This window comes from Solea senegalensis, linkage group LG10, assembly GCF_019176455.1.
Source record: "Solea senegalensis isolate Sse05_10M linkage group LG10, IFAPA_SoseM_1, whole genome shotgun sequence".
Taxonomy (NCBI): Eukaryota; Metazoa; Chordata; class Actinopteri; order Pleuronectiformes; family Soleidae; genus Solea; species Solea senegalensis.
In genome coordinates, this window is record NC_058030.1 from 13,109,331 (window position 1) to 13,131,716 (window position 22,386).

General features: G+C 39.4%; 2 protein-coding genes across 6 annotated transcripts; one reads left to right on the forward strand and one right to left on the reverse strand.

Moving 5' to 3' along the window:
- Positions 1-254: 254 nt before the first annotated feature.
- On the forward strand, positions 255-13,793 carry bnip2 (BCL2 interacting protein 2). Of its 4 annotated transcripts, XM_044036091.1 has the most exons (12): positions 255-1,252; positions 5,523-5,618; positions 5,750-5,817; positions 6,635-6,811; positions 7,980-8,015; positions 9,639-9,821; positions 9,957-10,059; positions 10,140-10,271; positions 10,405-10,491; positions 10,740-10,838; positions 11,347-11,382; positions 13,178-13,793. In XM_044036091.1, exons 1-12 carry the CDS (start codon positions 900-902, stop codon positions 13,233-13,235), a joined length of 1,428 nt encoding a protein of 475 aa, XP_043892026.1. In that variant the 5' UTR covers positions 255-899; the 3' UTR covers positions 13,236-13,793. The 4 variants fall into 4 exon arrangements, with proteins under 4 accessions (XP_043892026.1, XP_043892028.1, XP_043892027.1 ...); XM_044036093.1 differs by lacking the exon at positions 11,347-11,382 and having other exon boundaries at positions 260-1,252; XM_044036092.1 differs by lacking the exon at positions 7,980-8,015 and having other exon boundaries at positions 261-1,252.
- Positions 13,794-14,996: 1,203 nt separating this feature from the next.
- On the reverse strand, positions 14,997-22,284 carry gcnt3 (glucosaminyl (N-acetyl) transferase 3, mucin type). 2 transcript variants are annotated; one of them, XM_044035382.1, is made up of 2 exons: positions 22,173-22,284; positions 14,997-16,380 (listed from the first exon to the last, which is right to left on the reverse strand). In XM_044035382.1, exons 1-2 carry the CDS (start codon positions 22,231-22,233, stop codon positions 15,206-15,208), a joined length of 1,236 nt encoding a protein of 411 aa, XP_043891317.1. In that variant the 5' UTR covers positions 22,234-22,284; the 3' UTR covers positions 14,997-15,205. The 2 variants fall into 2 exon arrangements, with proteins under 2 accessions (XP_043891317.1, XP_043891316.1); XM_044035381.1 differs by lacking the exon at positions 14,997-16,380 and having other exon boundaries at positions 20,439-22,284.
- Between the last annotated feature and the right edge of the window lie 102 nt (positions 22,285-22,386).

Genomic DNA, 22,386 nt, shown 5'->3' on the forward strand with positions numbered 1-22,386 from the left:
CCGAGACTGTCGACGGTGCCAGGTTTGCTATTTTTCCGGAATCCGGAATGCATAGCACACTATTACCATATATATTCCACTGTATATAAGTATACATACGTGAATGGGTAGAACATAATAAAAAAATCACAACATCGAGATCTTAAATCTTCTACACAGATTAATATTGTCAGGCGGTGAACAACTTTGCTGTTTAAAATGAAAAAAGTGTTTTATCGTTTACTGCGTGTTGTGTTGAGAGAAGTAAAACTTTAGAACCAAACCACGAGGAGACGACACTGGCAACTCAGTGGAAAGCTGTCTAACGCTAGCTGCGCAACAGGGAAGCTGCTAGCGTTGTTGGCAAACAACAGTCGTGGTCTGACACCGGTACTGAAAGTCCCGGGTTGTGGAATCGATGCCTATTGACTTTGTACTACACACGAAGCAGTGGAACGAGTTTTCCACTGTTGTCAACGATTTTGGCGTGATTTTATGGACTTAAGCCGTACAGCATTAGCTTGTTTTGCTGCGACTACGTTAGCTAACGGTAGCTCATGTGCTAGCGTGACATACGTATGTTAACGGTTGAAGGAAGGAAATTAACTGGCATAGGTAGGATCGCTCCGCTCCATTTGCTAAGCTACTTTTTGGACGTCACGGCTCTACATCGTGACGCATCTTGAAAATGTGACTTGTGCAGACTGTGAGACATTTAACACTATTTGTTGATGAGATAGTTGGTAGGTGTCGCTAGCTGTCAACAAAAGTCCTTGCTAGCGGTACTGCAAATTCGCCAAGCACTTCTTAAGAAGTTGTGAATCAGATTGGGCAATCTGATTGATTTGTGCTACTGATAAGCAGGTGTGTTAGTCGTTTGTTGGCGGACTGTTTCGCTCCAGCGACAGCAGGACAAACCCATGGCATCGGGTGTGATTGAGAGTGAAGCCGTGCTACATGGTGTAAGTGATATGAATTTGAACAATAGCAACCCGGATTGTGTCACACCCAGGAGGACTCATGGTGGAAACAGGCAGACTTCCAGTCCCTCATCCTCCGGGGTGTCCGGAGAAGGTGACGTGGAGGAAGTAGATGAATTACAAAATAGCACCATTGAAAATGGCGAAGAGGCACTGAAGGAGAGTCTGACGACAAGTAGAGTTACGCTGCAGGAGAAGACGACACCAGAACATGGACAGAAACAGCCAGCAGCAAGAAGCTCTACTCCAGTGAAACCTTCCCAGCCACGCTCACCATCTGGACCTGTAGGAAGGTCTGTCATATATGCGTTTAAAATGCTAAAATATTTCAGTGTCTGGCATGTCTGCGTCATGACAACATGAGCTTATTTATGGTTTTCTTTCCTTCTTCCTCTGTTTCTGGAGGAGAGTGTGAGCAAGGATTTTGCTATAAGTCCTCCAAAGTTGTGAAATGTAGCATATTAAAATTGCAAATGTTCTAAGATCCACACATTTTCAGTGAGTAAAGTAAAGGATCATAAAAGCTTATCATCATTTTACATGTTTTAAAAAAAGATTACAATGACCTTCTTGAGTTTCAACTTTGCTCAAGTAAACTATATAGTATAACATTGACATTACCTTAGGGTTGATCAAGTGGCAGGTTTTTCCCAGTATCCCAGTATTTCTTTATTGCAAAACTGCTGCTCACCCAGACTCCATAATCTCATCCTGAATTACTACTTGTGGTGTGTTCATGTATTCAGACAGAGGCACTACATTTGAAAGTGCTTTGACAGGCCAGTTACCATTCATTGTTATTGCCAATATTGTTGCTGTTTGCTGTTAGTTGCTGTGCTTGTCCTATGAGAGTAGAATGTATCTTAACATGTTAGCATTGCAGTATTTTTAGAAGCTAGGTTTAGAGTATATAAATTGTTTTATTATCATTATTACTATTATATAATATTGTTGAGGGGTGACCATAAATCTCAACCATTGTTTGTTATTCTGGCAAAGGACAAACGTATCATATTATCATAATACCATGTAGTAAAAATTAGGGATGCACGATATATCGGCATTAATATTGTTATCGGCCGATGTTCGTCATTTTTTAACATATCGCCATCGGTCCAATGAGTGAAACTGCGCCGATTTTAACAACCGATGTTTATACCCGTCTAATTGCTGTTTGTGTATGTGTGTCGGGAAGGGGAGGCCATGCGGCATTTGTTTGGGCATATGACAGCGTCAGTGACGCAAGCGCAGCACAAGATGTGTGTGTGTGTTTGTTGAGGAGAGAGAATGTCAGCGGTGTGGGCGATTTTTCAGGGTGTCAATAGAAGATACGCGTAAAGCATTATGCAACACTTGCAAAGTCGAGGTAATGCGAGGAGGGTTCCGCGTCAAGTCATTCAATACCACAAATGTGATTATGTCATTTGAAAAACCGCCACCCAGAAGTACACAAACAACGGCAGGAAGCTAACGCTAGTAACATTAGGCAGCAGACAAAAAAGAAAGCAGCGCAGCTGGGACTCGACCAAAGGAAGACAGTGGCCAGGGCAATAACGATCAAGGTAATGGAAATGATTGCTCTTGACGACCAGCCGAGGGTTCCGACGGTTGATAGAGCATATTGAACCCTGCAACAACCTGCCAAGTCGGCGCTACTTTTCCGATGTTTTGCAATTTAATAAATATCTGGTTGCCATGAATACTGGCAAGTTTGATAAAGTATTTTTTTATTATGGCAGCTCTTAGTAGAGCTTGTCTGGTATTGTTTCTCATATCTGTTGTTGGACATTTGTTGTTGTTGTTGGACGCTGTTGTAGTTTTATTGTTAAGGGAAGTGGTGCGGTTGTTGTTGCTGGGAAGAAGGGTTGTTGACTTTATTTACGTACCCAGTATAGACGCCCTTATCTCGGTTACAGTAACTTTGGCAGGGTATTATTTTTATTTATGTTCATGTTTGTAATTTATGATCCAAACTTTCTCACAGGAGTTTAGTGAGTTGAGGGAGTTAAACTGTACTTTAATTTAGTTACACACTTGCTACAAGTGGTAAAGTTTCTTAAAAAACTTTACTTGTAGTTGGTTACTTGTGTCTTATGTGACCTTGTTATTTGGAGGTAAAACATGTTTTGAAAATAAAGGAAGACATTAAAAAATTCAGCTTGCATGATTTTCATTCTGTACAAACTTTTATCATCTCAGAAACTTTTTTTTTAAAACATATATCAATATCGGTTATCGGCTATAGCAGCAATATTAATATCGGATATCGGCGGAAATAGTCATATCGGTGCATCCCTAGTAAAAATGTTCCACAGGCAAGGATATAAAAAAGAACCACTGTGTTAAAAGAACACAAAAATTACAAAAATTATGTAACGTTCATACATTCATTCATTCATTGCCCATTGCTTTATCCTCCACATGTAATCTCTGTTGTATCATGTTAATAGAATGACTCTTGTTTCCACTACTGTAGTGGTATACATAAACAAACAGACACATTACTACATGTGCAGTTAAAATGGAAAACTTATGTATGAAAGGGGTTATTCATCAGGACAACTGCACTTAAAAAATTCGTATTATCTTATGGAGAGGACATTTCTACATGTTGTCATCTTGACATGTGTGATCCTTTGGTGTGGAAGGATAAGTTAGCATGGTGTGTGCTTCTACCTTTTGTTGTCAGCATAACCAGCCATACTGAATGAACTGCGTCAGGAAAGCTGAAATAGGCCACCCTATCTAACCAAAGAAAATTGCATATCAAAGTTTTCAAGCAGGAGAGTATGCAGGAGGAACTCGGGACTTTCTTGAAGCAGGGTTAAACCACTTGACCTGTTGTGTTAATAAGGAAACTAAATGCAAATTTAGTGATAATGCAATGAGGGATGACACATCAACAAATTGTTGAATTGTTGACGTTAAATTGTTGTACATGAAGCAGGGATTGTTTTTATAAAGTGGTTAACATATAATAAAGTTATTAGCAAGTCTGATGAAATCAGGTCTAGGATAACTTGCCAATATGTCAAGCCTAAGTAATTTTAGGTGTACTAAGCTGACAACCAGTTATTATTGTAGGATATGTAATTAAACAGTTTTGTTTCATAGGGTTAGTGTTAACAAACCTAGAAATTATAATTTTCTCAAATGTCATGTTTTGTCCACGAATCAGTTTGAAAAATCAGAAAGCTTGTTGTAAACTAAAACCAATCAGTCGATGATAAAAAAATAGTTGATGATTAATTTCATAACCCATTAATAATTGAATACTTGTTGCAGCCCTAATAATTTTTATTCAGATATTTATTTTTTAGTTTTCGAGTCAGTGTGGCTGATTACATTTACATTCAGTGAGGTCACCATTACACTTTAGATTGCAAGCCTTTTTTTTAGGAAACTGCATTCCTGTGGCACCCAGACCTGTCTCAGTTTGCTTGAGTATAATGTAGTGATTAGTGCAAAACACAAGCAAATTCCCAGAGTGTTTTTGTGTCTGGGAATACAAATACAGTCATGCATGTGCTCAATGCATCAAAAGGAGCTCTGTATAGTAAAGATACAGATGTCACGATCAGCATTCATGGTTTATAACTAATCCCTCAACACAAGCTGGTAAGCCTTTCAAGAAGCCAGCGAACTGATTACATGAATAGGAACAAGCCTAACAAGTCTGGGTGCATAACCAACTTTAAATTAGTTAAAACAAGTAATTCACACACACATGTATTGAGTGTTTTCTGTATGTAGTGTGACCTTCCAATTAGTATAGGGGGTCAACCACAACTCAGGACTGTCATTCATACATTGATTAGTGTGGGGTATTACTCAATAAATGGTCCCTTAATTAATAATCAATGTATGTGAATAATTTTAAATATTTGACAGAAGTGCTGGGCAACATATTATTGTCAAATCAATTTGAATTTAAACAAGACAATCAGCAATTCACAAACACCGCAATGTGTTATATAGCACCTGGGTCTGCTATTGTCACTTTAAACTTTCAGGGTGTGGTCTACATTTGCTATACTTTGACATAACAAATAATTGGTGGCCTCTCATTCCACACCCCAACAAGCTTGGGTGGTTCTATGACCCATTTAGTGGCTTTATGTCCCCATCCTTGCATTTGAATGTAGAACAGTCTATAATTTAATAGCGCAACGCTCCATTTAGTTTTTTGTTTTTTAGTTTTCTTTACAGTATTTAATTTGTTTACAATGATGAGGCTGTCAATGGTACACAATTATGTAAGGGTTTAGTGAAAAACTGAGTCGATTGAGACTGCCATTCAAGCGGAGTTTGGAAACAAGAACAAAACTGCATTTGACTCTTGGTAGAGCAATATGACTTCAATGTTTCCCCCTTAATCCTTTGAGGACTGTAGAAGTCACAAGCAAGTGTTGACAGATGACCATTTGTATCTCTTAGGATTTTGTTGGTCATAGATAATCTTTGCTTCCTCTTACTCTAATTGAAATTGGAGTACAAGAGAGTCTTTCAGTATACAAGCTTTATAACTTTTACAATAGCAAAACATTTTTGTGTATTTTTCAGTCTTGATCGCCAAGAATCAGTCGCGACAACAGAAGCCCGTTTAAGAATGGAAGGAGTTGAACTTAAGGAAGAGTGGCAAGATGAGGACTTTCCACGGTACTTTTGCATTTTCTCATTGTTTTAATAAATCATGTATGGATCACAGTTTTGTATCATATCTTTGTGTTTTAAAGTCACATAGAAAGAAGACCTACTGATGATCTGTTCCCGTCTTGTTTTATTTTCAGGCCCCTACCAGAGGAGGAGGAGCTTGAAGAAGAGCTTTTTGCTGGGTCATCTGAAAACCGAGACCCTGGTAAGGAAAACAGAATATTATAATATCTCAATATATACAGTAAGTACATGTCCATAAAACAAACATGCCAGCATATGTACAAATAGAGTGACATTGGTTGCTGTACTTTCTTATTCAGTCATGTTTTTGTTTTGTTTTTTACATTTATTTTGAAATTAGTCAAGTTTTTTATATGAACAAAGAATAGATGAGGGCCAGGACAACTACAATTGCAAAACAATTATCTACTGCTACTACTATACAGGTATAATAGAGCAGAATAAAGTGCAGTCCACAGTGCATACCAGACATATTCAGATGAACAGACATGTTTTAAGAGTCAAGAAAGTATTAAGAGTCTTTGAATTTGTGGTTGTCCCATTTTTCCCAGTATTTCTCTCCTGTTTCCTTTTGAAGTCTTAGCATAAAAGTTAGTCAGTCTTGTTTCTCCCAAAATGCTTTCAAAAGTTCATTCGGAACTAATGTCAGAGCTCAGCACTCCCGAGTTGGTAAGATCAAAAAAGTGTCTTTCAAGTCTTCCAAAGGTTGAGTGATAGTGGATTTTTAAAGGCTGATACAATGGCAATAGTTTTAACCATGAGAAAGCCAATAATCTTGAATGAAATGAAACAACTGTCCTGATATTTCAAAGATTTGCAATGGAAATATAAAAGCAGAACACCGTTGAATTGCATTGATGAAAACATAAACTAATACTGGATTTAAGATTGCTCTCTAAACTAAACATTTGATGGGAATGGTTTTGTATTATAGTAGAAAGCACTCAAAGCTGTGTGTATAAACAGTATGATCACTAATGTCTTGGTATCTACTCTAGACTATGTAATCAACCATAGCAAGAGGGCAAAGAAAAAGCTTGCAGCACCAGACATCAGTCTGACATTGGATCGCAGTGAGGGCTCTCTTCTCTCAGATGAACTGGATGAAAGCACAGAGCTAGACCTTGATGACATCGACACACCGTCAGACAACAGCAATGAGTTTGAGTGGGAAGGTAAAGGCTTAATTTTATCATATAGTGACAATGATATTGGCCCAGGTACCAGGAACGACATGGCTCTTGCAGGCCATTGTTAAGGCACGTTTCCACTGCGGTGAAAGGCCAGGAATGATAATGTAAAGTAGCATGATGACATGTGAGCAATCCACACCCACAATGGAGGTTAAAAAATTTGAACAATTGGGGGTTAAAAAATCACACAGCTGTTTTGAGAAGTCATTGCAGCTTTGAGAGAGTAAAGACAGCAAAAAAGAAGAGGAAGAGTGTCTTTGCTGCAAACAGCTGTTGAGTGATGCAGTGGGGCAGCTGAGCCAACTAACAGCAGAATTAACAGAGAAGCTATCTAACACAAGAGCTAATAGTATAGCTATCAGAGATGCCATCAAGTATAGAAACTATTAAGTATGGAAAGTTTCGGGTCATATTTGAAACTGTGTCAGGATTACTTAAATATCAGGACACCATTGTAGAGGGCAGGACAACAGGAAACAACAACACAATAAAACGTCAACAATAGTAACCATGAAGAGATCCATGTCGTGCTGCTGTTTGCTTTGTTACTAGAATGAGCTCTTGTAACAAAGCAAAGTCAAAACACAACCAGGTATTGTCAGCATTGCTAAAATGACATTGGTTTGGTTTGTTTTTAAAAGTGAAATAAAATGCAGCAATCCGAAATGTAGTGCTGCAAGCTCCACCCACATTGGTCTTAACCCCCAAACAAAGCTGTTTCTTTCGGGCCGAATAAATGGCCCATTACTTCCATCTAGTTCCTGTGGTAGAAATTCTCATAGTTCCTGGGAAAGTCCCCAGTTCCTGTGGTGGAAACGTGCCTCTCCTGTGATTTATTGTAGCTTGGTCACAGCAAGGTAACGTTGACTTAAAATTTGACCTACATTTAATCTGTGATGTAACTTATTATGGAAATATATGTTTTTCTCTGTTTTATTCACTGACTTGTAATGCATAAGCAAATGTGTTTTCAAACCAGTCTTTTATGTCCAGCGTCTTGGATGCATTGGCAATTACCCACGTTGATTTTCTAGCTTTGTGTAGGCAGCTGTAGTAGTTAAATATGCTTTGTTGTTTTTCTCTGTTTCTTCACTGCTGCCCTCCCCTTTATCACTGAGAAGAAATGTTTCCATTCTCTGCCTGGATACAGGCTGCAGGCCAGCAACATGTTTCACTTTTCCTTGTGGTAAGGTCTCTTAGACAGCACCTGTGTTGTTTTCCCTGCCAGCCATCAGTCAATCAACCCTTATTTTTTAGTTGTTCAAACAAATCATGGTTTGAATCGTGTTTCATACCTCTTTATTTTTACTTGCTGTTTTCATGCATGTGTTTTTTGGGTTTTTTTCCAACAAAAGTTTCTTGCATTTGAGGAAATAATCAAGCAAGATATTTTTAATGATCACTGTAAAGGTGCCGCTATCTAGTAGGAGCAATTTGAACCTTGACGATGTGTGCTTCTTTTAGTTTTGCATTGAGTCACATTTTCAATTTTTCTCACATTACTGGAACATAATATATTGCAGTTGGTAGGGCTGGGTTATGATTTATAGTGATTGACGAAATGTTTAGATCGATCTTTTAATATATGCTGTTTCCTGTATCCTTGGCACAAAACTTGCGTGACTTGCCTGACTGCTTCACTGGAGCTAACTGATAAGCTAACAAAAGAGTCAGCAGTTTTATTCATTACTCTGCCATCTGTGGTGTTGATCTTGTCACTACAAGACATCAGTCAGTGCGTCTACATGCATGTTAAATTCTTTGCTTGTATACTCGGGCTCAGCAAGTTGTCCAATTCCCCGGCTTAGTTGGACTATGACCTTAGCTTGATTAAATTCTACATGTAAACGTACCGAGTTGCTTTGCAGGGAAACTGTAAAACAAGATGACATTATGCAAAGAGAGCATGGGTGAGGCCAAGCTACAGCACCCTGTGCTTGACAATTTGGGGAATTACTTCAGAAAGTCTGATGCACTTTTAGGCTGGACATTTTTAACTTGAGTTTGAGAATCATCACCAATGACTGTATTGTAGAGTAGTGCAACTATCAAATTAAACAGACCATTAATGTAACTACTTTGGGGTCAGTTATTTATGTAAATATTAATATTTTTAGTGAAGCACCAGCTTAAAGTAATCCAAATCTTGTGCTATTACCAGCACTGGGTCTGCGGTATTGGTAGATTGATATTCAGTGCGAGGGAGTGTGATGAGATGTGTCTTTCCATCATTGCATCTGCAATAATTTTGTTCCCTGAGTCGGTCTTGCTTACTGTGGTCTTTATTAAAACACTGCCTTTTGGCTGTTCTACTACATCTACTCTGCATACAGGTTTCTGGTTCTGCATCATTGACAAAACTCCTATTTTGCAAAGAGACCTAAAAAAAAAAAAGGCAAAGGGTTTAATAATAGATGCTTTAAGTCATCTGTCGTCAATGCTCATCTGATGAGAGGATCCCTGGACCAGAGAGCTGTGGTTGAGTGTGGAGTATTTAAAACACTTCTGAATAAAACTCCACTATTAACTGTTAATCCAGCAAACCTGCTGACTGCAGCTTTAAGGGTCACATGGATGTGATTGTTCCTGTTGATTTGCAGAGAAAGCATGCCTTCAGACACAAAACTACAAATGCAAATGCAAAAGTGTAATCTTGCTGTCAATTGATTGAATTGCATGTATTTGGAAAAAATAAACATTTGATCAAAATGTATTTGATTGACATAGATCTAATTTGAGAAAATCAGACAAGTCTCCATTAGTTAGAATATCCAAGCTGTGGGCTTAAAAAGCATTTTCCCCCCTTTAGACGATCTCCCAAAACCAAAAACCACAGAGCTGCTTCAGAAAGGTGTGGAGTCAGTTCAGGAGTACTCGGTCTCAGAGGAGAGGGAGGAGGGTCGACGCTGGAGGATGTTTCGTTTTGGAGACCAGGAGCACAGAGTGGACATGAAGGCTATTGAACCTTACAAGAGGGTTATCAGCCATGGAGGTCAGAAGCATGACATTGTGATAACATTCCAATAAAAATACAATATATTTAAGTGTATTATATTTTGTTAAATATTAATTGTTTTAGTACCAGATGATCGAATATTTTTTTTTTACATTAGATTTTTCTTTGCAGGTTACTATGGAGACGGCTTGAATGCCATAATTGTCTTTGCTGTTTGCTTCATGCCTGAGAGCAATCAGCCAAATTACAGATACATCATGGACAATTTATTCAAGTGAGTGTTAATTTGAATTCCTTTGGGCTTGTGGGCGCGAAACTTTTAAAACCATCAGTAATAGAAATGTCTTCTTATAGGTATGTCATTGGCACACTGGAGCTTCTGGTTGCTGAGAACTATATGATAGTGTATTTGAACGGGGCGACCTCTCGTAAGAAGATGCCAACTGTCGGCTGGCTCCGAAAGTGTTATCAGCAGATTGATAGAAGGTGAGTCTGAATGGTGAATGGTCACAATTCTCAATGTAACAAGCATCATTATGGTTTTTTTTTTATACATATGTGTACATATGTGTGTGTTTGTGTAATTTTTTTCTTTACTGTTCTCACATTTTTTGCACAGGTTAAGAAAGAACTTGAAGTCTTTGATAATTGTCCATCCTTCTTGGTTTATTCGCACCCTGCTGGCACTGACGAAACCTTTCATAAGGTATCTGTAATGTTTCAGCTTATTAAACGTTTTAAATAATCTTTCTTTGAAGCGGCATCCACGCATTTCATTTGAAAACTATCAATTTCAAACAAATTCTCCGTCCAAACATTAATTCCTCATTTGCAGTAAGATGTAAAATGTACTGTATATCTATACATTTCTTGACTGAATAGAAAAAGTAAGACTTTGTTTTTCACAAGTCTCCATTTCTGCCCGTTCATAGCATTTTCTACTTCTCTTCGCAGCTCCAAATTTAGTCAAAAAATCAAGTATGTGTACAGCTTGACAGACCTTGCAGCACTGGTTCCAATGGAGTATGTGTCAATTCCAGATTGTATCAAACAGTAAGTATGTTTCACTCAGTGCATCATGTATGTTTAGACACGCCTCAGAAAAATCCAGATCAGAGCGCTGGAGAGAAACCACTTTCAGTCTTTATGCCATAATTCTTAACTCCACACTTGAAATTCTTTTGGCTTCTATCTGGGGTCACATGACGTTTTGTGACCCAATCCGACCCAGGGCCTTTCAATATGGAGTTTGAATGTTCTGCCCGTGCGTGTTTTGGTTTTCTCCGGAATGTACTCTGGTTTCCTCCCACAGTCCAAAGAGGATCATCGTATACAAGCTCAGCATCCATTTCAGCATTTTTTTTTGGGGGTTCTGTACGTGCATACTGAGTGTAGGATTTAACTACAAACCATGAAGCAGAAGGGCTGTCTTTTATTTCTTTTTTTATTGCATGATATGTTATTTCTTCAAAGATATTTGGATATTCCCTGCAGGTTTTGCTCTTTGGATATTTGGTTGCTTTTGGTTGTATATGTCTCCTTTTCTTGACCCTTCCTAAAGGTTTGACAACGAAAAAAATAGGACAAGCCGTAAAAGGTATATGCACTTTCACCCAGGATCAATCTCGCATTTCACAAATACTAACAATTAAGATTGGCTGTTGGCTTTTAGAAATGCGCCCATGCACCTCATTCTGTTCCTAGCTTTTGTATTGAATCATACCCTCAGGCCAAAATTCCACTGTTCTCAATACCCCGCAATTTGTTTCTGAGTAGACAGGTAGGGCATTTCTATGAAGCCGACTGAGTAACTGAGTCATTTGCAAAAGTTGGTAGTTCAGCCAGTTCTATTAAATGAAGCTAAAACAAAATGTGTTGGCTATTAAAACAGCTGTCAACAGCTATCGTCTATCTCTGTTATTAAAAACATTAATAAAGCAGGGGGTGCTCTACTGTTATGCTGACTCATAAAACTCATCAAGATGTTTAATGCACTGCTAATTCCTTATAGGAATGTCTTTTAAATGCTAGGTTCAGAGTTTGATGTTTTGATTTTGGGTAAGTTTGCTCATGTTTTTAACAACTGAATGAGGTGGAAATACAAGGCTTGTTATGTCTACTAAGGTCTGTTCAGATCTGATGTCAACATCTGTCCTGAGGGATCCATTCACAAGTGGACCGCTTTAATTCCAGGTGTGAACACATGTAAGATTCTTTAAGGATGGGTTTGACCTCTGATTATTCCTCGAACACCAAAGTATCTTGCCCACGGCACAATCAGCTGTTTCCAAACAGGTGACACAAACCAACTTCTCTCTCACAGAGCAGAGCAGCTCTACATGCAATTTGAGAGAAGAGGTTTGCCCTTAAATCATTGTGGTTATCATGTTAATGCCAGCAGCCCTAATTTTCCATTACCCAGTATTAACATTTACCATTGTACAATGATTTGGCTGTCACTATCCTATCCTATTTACCATGGACCAACCTGTGTAATCTGGCCAGCTGAGTGGCAAAAAAAAAATGAAACACCGGAGACACACAGACATTCTAATGCTTGGTATGAACGGTTCTTTTGTGATTGGATTTTTCAGAAATGATGCTGATGCCATGTCTGAACACGGCCTTAGTCACTGTGGTGTGTGGTTGCACATAACCATGCCGTCACTGATCACATGGCTCGTTCACTCTCACAGCTCTTTGCATGACCCACTGCTTGCTGATGTTTGGTTAATCTCTACAAAGCTTTGCCAGCCTTGATCAAACGCAGAAATATTCTGCCCATTATTGCACATTCAGTTGCTGAGGTTATTAATTTGCAGGTATGTTATGGGATGTTTGAACATCAGGAGAGAATTAAAATAACCATTCCATTGTGTTTTCTCAAGGTGTAAGAAAAAAACCCCACCACAATTAGCTTTAATAGTGTAGTAAATTTTCTTTAAATGTTTAAAAAAACAAGCTTATAGGCACAAAAATATATATAAAACAGGATAAAAAAAAATGCATTACATTATTTGCAAGCATGTTGCATATTTGTTCAAATAATGTAAACAAAAATGGAATTTGGCCTTCACACACTGATGGTTTGTATTCCTCACATACAGCTAGTGTTTTCAGTAAAAACAAAGATGTACCTGGACAATATATTAGTGTAGTTATGATTGTGGGAAATGCAGTTATTGTATTTAATTTCTCAAGAAAGTCGTTTCTAGGAATGAAGGTAATCATGCGGCGTGTGTCTATAAATATTGCCTCACTGTCAGGGTGTCGGTCACATTTCAGGATGGGAATGGAAATGTTGTAGCCGTTGTTGCTTTCATTGTCAGCTAGCTTTGTCCTGTAGCTTTGTAGTGACCCAAGTGTCTCATGGCCGATGAATCTGTTTGCAGGATCGACCAGGACATGCACGGTAAATTAGAGATTGCAGCTGCTGCGGTTCCAGAGTGACCCTGCTCGTTGTTGGAGGAGACGAGGAGGAGAAATGATAAGCGATGTTTCGAACCACAGCCACTCTGTGTTTATAATCTGGGCAACATGGACTGACGACTTAAATGTTAGCATCAGGAAAGAGCCTTTTTACAGCCTGTTACATTGTGGAACTTTGTGTTGTATTTCTCTGTCAAAGCATCTTGATCAGCATTTCTTACACATGCTCTCTCAAGCATTTTTAATCATTTTTATTCACTGCCAATATATTATGTAAGACTTAGTTTATTGGTCTTCCCTTGTAATTGTTGTATCTAGTCATTATTTAAGACACTCTCTTAAAAATGGTTGACGCATGCTCTGCTTTATTGCATTTAAATATATATATTTATATTCAAAAGGTGACAAAGGAGAGAGATTAATATATTTTTATGATTGCTCTGATTTTAAAATGCATTTTAGGTCTCTGACCCAATGAGTGGAATTTCATAGAACAAGTTTTCATGGCGCCTTTTTCACTGTTCACTGTGTTCAAGTCCTGCCCGGGGAAAATAAAGTTTCACAATTTTTCGCCCCTCATTTGAATGTTGGAATCTTGTGGATGAAGATGTATTTTCTCATTACAGTAAGGGCATGCAATTACAAAATGAAGGCCCTATGAAATTGCAGAAGTAACAAAATTTAGAATTTAAATTCAATTGATATTAAAAGGAAACTATAGTAGACCTCCCCAGGGTGGCCCTCACAATATATCAGACCATTCGGATGTGTTATTTCAAAGTAAAAAAGGTCTTAAGAAATGGCAGAATTTACCATTTTTTCCAACTAAATTCAAATAGATATTAAAAGAAAACTACCTATTTGATGGGTACCTATCTCGGTAGGTATTAAAAACAAAACAGCCCACCACCGGTTTAGCAGATCCACTGGGATGGTTGTTAATTGCTGTCACAAAAACTACAAAAAAAAACGTTTCATAATGGATTTGTTACTGTTGTGTGTCAAGTAAATGTACTGGGGGTAATAATGAATAGAGTGGATGTTCATACTGGTGTTTTATTTTGAAAATGTATTGGCATGATTTCTGATCATCTGAAGCTCAGTTCTGAGAGAAGAGGTCCCAGGCTGCTGGGGCTGTCACACGTCATATAATACGATAGGACACCTTGTTTGCGCGGGGCCACACGGTGGTGTAGTGGTTAGCACTCTCGCCTTGCAGCGAGAAGACCCGGGTTCAAGCCCCGGTTGGAACAAGGGCCTTTCTGCATGGAGTTTGCATGTTCTCCCCGTGTGTGCGTGGGTTCTCTCCGGGTACTCCGGCTTCCTCCCACAGTCCAAAAACATGCAATGTGGGGATTAGGTGAATTGGACACTCTAAATTGACCATAGGAATGAGTGTGAGAGACTGTAGTTGTGTGTGGCCCTGCGATGGACTGGCGAACTGTCCAGGGTGTACCCCGCCTGTCGCCCGATGTAGCTGAGATTGGCACAGCACCCCCCGCGACCCTCTGGTGGAGGATAAAGCGGTTAGATGATGACTGACTGACTGACCTTGTTTGCGCCCTCTGCTGGACTCTAGAGGGAACTAGTTGAAGATGAGTGAGAACATCCGGCCTTCAAAATAATATCGAATTTCAAATAAAATGTGACCCTAGAGCACGTATAAGCGAACAATGTGGTGTCTTTAGCACCTGCCAAGTTTGAGGCTTGTCAAAGGAAGTTAACAGTCAGACATTCATTGCATTTAGGTTTATTTTAAACACGTTTTTTTTTTTTTTTAAAGTCAGTAATCAACATTCACTGGAGAAAATAGGCATACATTTATTTAGATACAGTGCCAGTTTACCTGTAGTGACAAGAAAGATGATTATATAACAGCTCCTTAAAACCTTATAGTGACAGGATTCAAATGTAACATAGTATTTATGTATACTCCATACTTAGTATATATTATAAGTATGGAGTATTACCATAACAAATGATTATGAGTATTAAGGAATGACAGAAAATTGATCTTTTTGCAAAGGATCATTACCCAAGGCTTTAAGACGTAAAATTGTCTCCATACATCTAATGGCAATATCATCGACTGTGGGATCAAACTTATTTGCAAATAGGTGCTGTTGTTTCAGGAGCCACCAGAGGTCGCCAGCTCCATATACACAAATCGCTCGTCTGTAAGTGCCAGTGCAATGAGGGTATGGGGCTCCATTTCTTACATTGCCTGCTAAATAACTCCACTTCACCACACGAGCAATAGCTTGCATGTCTGACACATTGTACTTAATGTTGGTAGGAACTGACCCGGGAACAGAGGGCATCCTCTGCAGAGTGGCCCACATGTGCTCATCAGGGCTGTACGTGTCCTTCTCCCACTCCATAAAAGACTGGATTTTTCTGTCCTGCATCACATGTTTCACAAAGTCTCTGGTGACCACAAAGTAGGCATTTCCTGAGAACATTGGGCCGCTTATAGGAGGAGGACTTTTCTTTATGTCCGTCCTGATGATAGTGTCTGAGATATTGTGGTGATATTGCCAGCGCAATTTCTTGAAGCCCACTGTGTCCTCAGTCTCCATACTGTTTCTTCCATTGAGGGCCTTCAGTGCCTTTACAATCTCCCCATTAGTTTTGATGGGGAAGTCTGTCCCACAGGTGTTGAGCAGGTACCTCCACTTGATGGGTGACTGAAGCAGATCTGTCATGCAGTTAAGATCAGCCTGCACTCGGCTCCACGAGGCATACAGCACACTTTCTAATTTACTTGCTATAAACACATTGGGAAAACATGAAATAATAGCCTGGACAGCCATGTGAAATTCTTTAGGGGACTTTTGGTCCACGTGCACACAGTAGACATTCTGAGGTGCATAAACTGCTCGAAGAAGTCGCTCAAACATCTCCGCTTGGTCATGGATCACCATGGAATATGCAATAGGAAAATCCCTTTCTTCTTGACTGAAAGGCACTGTAACGAACCCTCTCCAGTTAATGTAAGATGGGCAGTCCTCGGTCACATTAAGGTAGAAATCCGTGGATAAAACCTTCGTCTTTTTCTTTGATGTCAGAAGTGCTTCTACTTCACTTTTCTTGCCCTTTAAGTCTCCAGTGATGATAGCTAAACATCCAGGCAGGTCCATAGAGAATTGCAGTGGTATCACATGATCTGACAATGGTTCTCTGCCATCTCCCAAAAGGATAAGGAAAAGGCACATACCCGTGGAGGTGATAATAGAGCTCAAATATAATAGAGCTCTGCAACGTCGCAACCTTAGAAAAGCCATGCTTCTAGAGCAACTCAAGTGTTTTTGAAACAGCTTTCCTATTAGGTGTGTCAAATGCCAAAGAGTTGGTCTATTTGCCAGAGAGGAAGGAGTTGAATTTTTTTTTATTATTATTGTTAACACACTATTTAACATGCAGTAAATTGCCAGATAAAACTGCCAGACATTCAAAGTTATTCTGGAAAAAATGTCAAAAATCACTTATTCAATATTCTTATATTCATATTCATATTCTTATAAATTTTTCTGGCACTTTTATGGTTAAAATAAGCAGGACATTTTGAGGCTTAGGTGTTAAAGAGTTAACATCTCAGGTTGATTTAGAGGCAACAAATGTCACAGTGCTGCTGTCCATGATAACACACAGTGCACAGTGTATTATAAATATACCTAATCCCCATATTGGGGTTTTTTTGGACTGTGGGAGGAAATTAGAGAGCCTGGAGAAAACCCCCACACACGGGTAGAACATACAAACCACTACAACAACCGTGTGGCCTACCCACAGTTATATATTTATATTTTTTATTTATTATTGTCAGAGAGGGATTTAATTGTTTTCCAAAATTTTATGGGGATATTTAGATTTTTTTTAGGTTTGGATAAGAGAAATAATAATAATAACAAGAAATTTGGTGAAACTAAATTTTTGCCTCTGTTTTCATTTTAGGGGGTGCTATAGAGCCCTTGAGCAATGCATAGGTTTGGGACCTATGCCAATATTGCATTTTCACCCTTTCAGGTTAACCCCCTTCAAAATGACCGCAAAGCCACGTATATAAAATAATACTAATAATCTGAAGGATAACAATAGGTTCCTCACACTCGTGCCAGGAGCCGTCCCGGCCCCTGCCTTGCAGCGAGAAGACCTGGGTTCGTGCCCCGGTTGGAACAAGGGCCTTTCTGAATGGAGTTTGCATGTTCTCCCCGTGTGTGAGTGGGTTCTCTCCGGGTTCTCCGGGTTCTCCGGCTTCCTCCCACAGTCCAAAAACATGCAATGTGGGGATTAGGTAAATTGGACACTCTAAATTGACCATAGGAGTGAGTGTGAGAGTGAATGGTTGTTTGTCTCTATCTGTGTGTGTGGCCCTGCGATGGACTGGCTGACAATAATAATATGTCTAATGATAAGAACAATAGCCTCAAACTGGAGACAGAAACTCGCCTTGATCTAGAGGAGGGACTTCTTTCTTACACTTGCACAGAACATTACACATTAGTGCCCAACTTTTTCTCTGCCAACATTGTGCCTGCAGCTTTTGGCTTGCTCGTCCACATACCTATTGCGCACACACGCACAAACATTTTTGCTCTCAGGTGACCTTAGTAACTCCAATTAAAGACACATTTCATTATTTCATGACACATTTCATTATTTCATGGTCCGTGTTGCAGTGGATCATTAATTTATTTTATCTGTCAAACTCACCCATCAAAGTCAGAGGGCTAACGCTGATTGAGTCTGATTCATTGCTGTGGTCTGAAATATAAACCTGAAATAAATATTTTTCTATTTAATGACACATTTCATTATTTAATGAATGATTTAATGGTGTATTTATTTATTTAATTTTGTCCCTTTTGGTCCTCCATAGTGTTCAGCCCCCCTTCACCCCACTGTCATTCATAACCGAACAGTTGAAATAGTGGAGTTTCACTGTTACCTTTGATCAGCACATCATGGATATTCATCCGTAAACTCAAAGGACTTCATGTTGCTCCTCATCTACTACTGCTACTTTATCAATGCGTCCTTGATAAAGCCAGTTTTATTCAATTGTTCCACCGGTTGCCTTTGCAGCAAGAAGACGCAGGTTTGCGAACCAGTCAGAACAAAGCCTTTCTGCATGGAGTTTGCGTGTGTCCCCCCCCCGTGTGCACCTTAGGCCATTATGTGCATTGCCATTTCAAACAAACAGTGGTCCTACTGCCCTCAGAGCAGGGTCACTTTAATTATAACGTTGAAAGAAAAAAAAAAACATGACAATAATAATAGGGTCACACGGTGATGTGGTGGTTAGCACTCTCGCCTTGCAGCCAGAAGACCTGGGTTCGTGCCCGGGTTGGAACAAGGGCCTTTCTGAATGGAGTTTGCATGTTCTCCCCGTGTGTGAGTGGGTTCTCTCCGGGTTCTCCGGGTTCTTCGGCTTCCTCCCACAGTCCAAAAACATGCAATGTGGGGATTAGGTAAATTGGACACTCTAAATTGACCATAGGAGTGAGTGTGAGAGTGAATGGTTGTTTGTCTCTATCTGTGTGTGTGGCCCTGCGATGGACTGGCTGACAATAATAATATGTCTAATGATAAGAACAATAGCCTCAAACTGGAGACAGAAACTCGCCTTGATCTAGAGGAGGGACTTCTTTCTTACACTGGCACAGAACATTACACATTAGTGCCCAACTTTTTCTCTGCCAACATTGTGCCTGCAGCTTTTGGCTTGCTCGTCCACATACCTATTGCGCACACACGCACAAACATTTTTGCTCTCAGGTGACCTTAGTAACTCCAATTAAAACTTTGATCTGCACAGAATTGTATCGCATCAAATCTGATTGCATCGAATTGAATCCAAGCCCATGTATCAAGATACACATAGAATCATCCACTAAGGTGATAGATGAAAACCTCTACTCTGTTGTCATTGTGGAGTCCTGAGTGTAGGTTGCTGAGAGTTGAATTCAAAAGAATGAAGTTCAAAGCTACAACATGACACTTTTAAAGAGAACGTGGTCTGACTTAGCGTTGTGCAAACAATGCCTCTGGCCACTGAGTGTCATAAAGACTCACCGAGATTTACATCTACTCAGAATTTGTTGAGGGATAAACGCCACCAGCCTCACAATCTATGTCATCTGTGTTTGTACAGTGTGTAGTTAGTCAGTTAATAAGTATGTTTGAAGATGATTTTTTTCAGCTTGTGAATAAATATTACTCCTCCGCAGTTCAGTCATTAGCATCCTGCACATGAGCTGGAGCTTCCTTAGTGAGAGAACTCTGATGGTGCTTCAGTAATGCTTGGAAAGCACAAAGGTGTAGCAGCTTTGTCAAGGCAGCAAATGCCACATCACACAGAACAACACGGTGTGGCCCGTAGGGAAGACATAGATCAAGGGTTCTCAACCTTTTGCAAGCTGCAAAAAAAAATCGCCATGAGGATGATTTATTTGTGTGTTATAATAATCCAGCCATTGCATTTCGACATGGGGGGAATTTTCGGGATTTTTCCTTCCCAACCTGTAGTCTACTGTAGCCCATCCTGTTGCCTAATAATACATCTATGTTGCTTTAAATAGTGCATTGACTGTAAACTACATTTTCACAATGCATGGCAATTATGTTATTATCCGCGAAATGACGGCATCCCGCCAATATATCGCGGGTTTTCCATTAGTGTTTAATACTACAAGTGAGATTAAGCAGATTGAGAAGTATCCAGATTGAGAAATATGTTTGTGCTTTAAGAAAAAAAAAAAGGTATTTCTTTTGTGGTATGAGGCGTTGTCTGTAATCAAAGAGTACAATCTACCTTTACACATACAATTTTTTAATTTTTTGGTCATTTATTTATAGACAATATTTTAATCAGACATCATATCTTAAAAATTAGATCGAGCCCAAAATGTTTCAACTCGAGGTAATGTTTGAGCAAGCATCAAAGTAGAACAAGATTTTTAATTTTTAAATAATAAACTTATATGTATAAAATCAATTTATTTCAGAAATAATTTTAATACAAAACTATAGTGTTTTTTTCCTATGGAAAATCTAAACTACAGATTTCTAATGGAAAGACAAATTAAAAATTTTGTTTTGGCCCGTGACCACTCCAAATTTATTAAAATTGTCCCGCGGTGGATTTGAGTTTGACACCCCTGTATTAGGTGAAATGGCAAACCTGTGCCTTGCTCTTCAAAGACTGACCTGACTGTGAGGAAATCCAAGATGCAAACCCAAATCAATATTTATTTTAGTACATTGTAGTCAGTTGTATAAACTGTGTGTTGGTCGGACTGGGTTGCTGTAAGACAACAGTGCTAACCACTACTGGACCGTGTGGCCATTCAGGAAAATGAATCAAATTAATTCAGAAAAACATAGCCATTTTTTCCCCAATGCACACAGTGGTGTCCTCAATAAGTCACCCACTGAGTTTGAAGCCTGTCAAAGGAACTGCTGGACAGTTTTGCAGTAAGCAGTCAGTCAGAAAATAGGCATACATTTATTTATATATATATAATAGTTTAATACAGTGCCAGTTTTGCTGTAGTGACAAGAAAGATGATTATATAACAGTTCCACAACCTTTTAGTGACAAGGTGTTTTGACAGGATTCAAATGTAACATATATACATATATATATATACATACATGTATATATGTATATATACATATCAAATGATATTTTGATAATAAATAAATGCGTACATTTCTAATATGCTTCGTTATCTGCATTAACTATGGAGTATTACCATAACAGTGCAAATGATTATGAGCATTACAGAATAACAGAAAATTGATCTTTTTGCAACGGATCATTACCCAAGGCTTTAAGACGTAAAATTGTCTCCATACATCTAATGGCAATATCATCGACTGTGGGATCAAACTTATTTGCAAATAGGTGCTGTTGTTTCAGGAGCCACCAGAGGTCGCCAGCTCCATATACACAAATCGCTCGTCTGTAAGTGCCAGTGCAATGAGGGTATGGGGCTCCATTTCTTACATCGCCTGCTAAAAAACTCCACTTCACCACACGAGCAATAGCTTGCATGTCTGACACATCGTACTTAATGTTGGTAGGAACTGACCCGGGAACAGAGGGCATCCTCTGCAGAGTGGCCCACATGTGCTCATCAGGGCTGTACGTGTCCTTCTCCCACTCCATAAAAGACTGGATTTTTCTGTCCTGCATCACATGTTTCACAAAGTCTCTGGTGACCACAAAGTAGGCATTTCCTGAGAACATTGGGCCGCTTATAGGAGGAGGACTTTTCTTTATGTCCGTCCTGATGATAGTGTCTGAGATATTGTGGTGATATTGCCAGCGCAATTTCTTGAAGCCCACTGTGTCCTCAGTCTCCATACTGTTTCTTCCATTGAGGGCCTTCAGTGCCTTTACAATCTCTCCATTAGTTTTGATGGGGAAGTCTGTCCCACAGGTGTTGAGCAGGTACCTCCACTTGATGGGTGACTGAAGCAGATCTGTCATGCAGTTAAGATCAGCCTGCACTCGGCTCCACGAGGCATACAGCACACTTTCTAATTTACTTGCTATAAACACATTGGGAAAACATGAAATAATAGCCTGGACAGCCATGTGAAATTCTTTAGGGGACTTTTGGTCCACGTGCACACAGTAGACATTCTGAGGTGCATAAACTGCTCGAAGAAGTCGCTCAAACATCTCCGCTTGGTCATGGATCACCATGGAATATGCAATAGGAAAATCCCTTTCTTCTTGACTGAAAGGCACTGTAACGAACCCTCTCCAGTTAATGTAAGATGGGCAGTCCTCGGTCACATTAAGGTAGAAATCCGTGGATAAAACCTTCGTCTTTTTCTTTGATGTCAGAAGTGCTTCTACTTCACTTTTCTTGCCCTTTAAGTCTCCAGTGATGATAGCTAAACATCCAGGCAGGTCCATAGAGAATTGCAGTGGTATCACATGATCTGACAATGGCTCTCTGCCAGAGCCATCTCCCAAAAGTAAAAATAAAAGGCACATACCCATGGAGATGAGACAGAGGGTCCTCAAAAATAATAGAGCTCTGCAACGTGGCAACCTTAGAGAAGCCATGCTCTTGTCAGAGAAATGCAACTCAAGTGACAATCTTCAATGCAGGTTCTTGGTAAATCTAGAGGAGGAGCTGTAGTCATTTATGGT

Excerpts from the sequence above, each read along its gene's own strand:
- bnip2 (XM_044036091.1), top strand. The coding sequence starts at position 900 with ATGGCATCGGGTGTGATTGAGAGTGAAGCCGTGCTACATGGTGTAAGT. Across the intron at positions 10,060-10,139 it reads ATCATGGACAATTTATTCAA|GTATGTCATTGGCACACTGG; the intron begins GTGAGTGTTAAT and ends GTCTTCTTATAG. Across the intron at positions 10,839-11,346 it reads ATTCCAGATTGTATCAAACA|GTTTGACAACGAAAAAAATA; the intron begins GTAAGTATGTTT and ends CCCTTCCTAAAG.
- gcnt3 (XM_044035382.1), bottom strand. The coding sequence starts at position 22,233 with ATGGGTATGTGCCTTTTATTTTTACTTTTGGGAGATGGCTCTGGCAGA. Across the intron at positions 16,381-22,172 it reads TGGCAGAGAGCCATTGTCAG|ATCATGTGATACCACTGCAA; the intron begins ATCATGTGATAC and ends AACCATTGTCAG.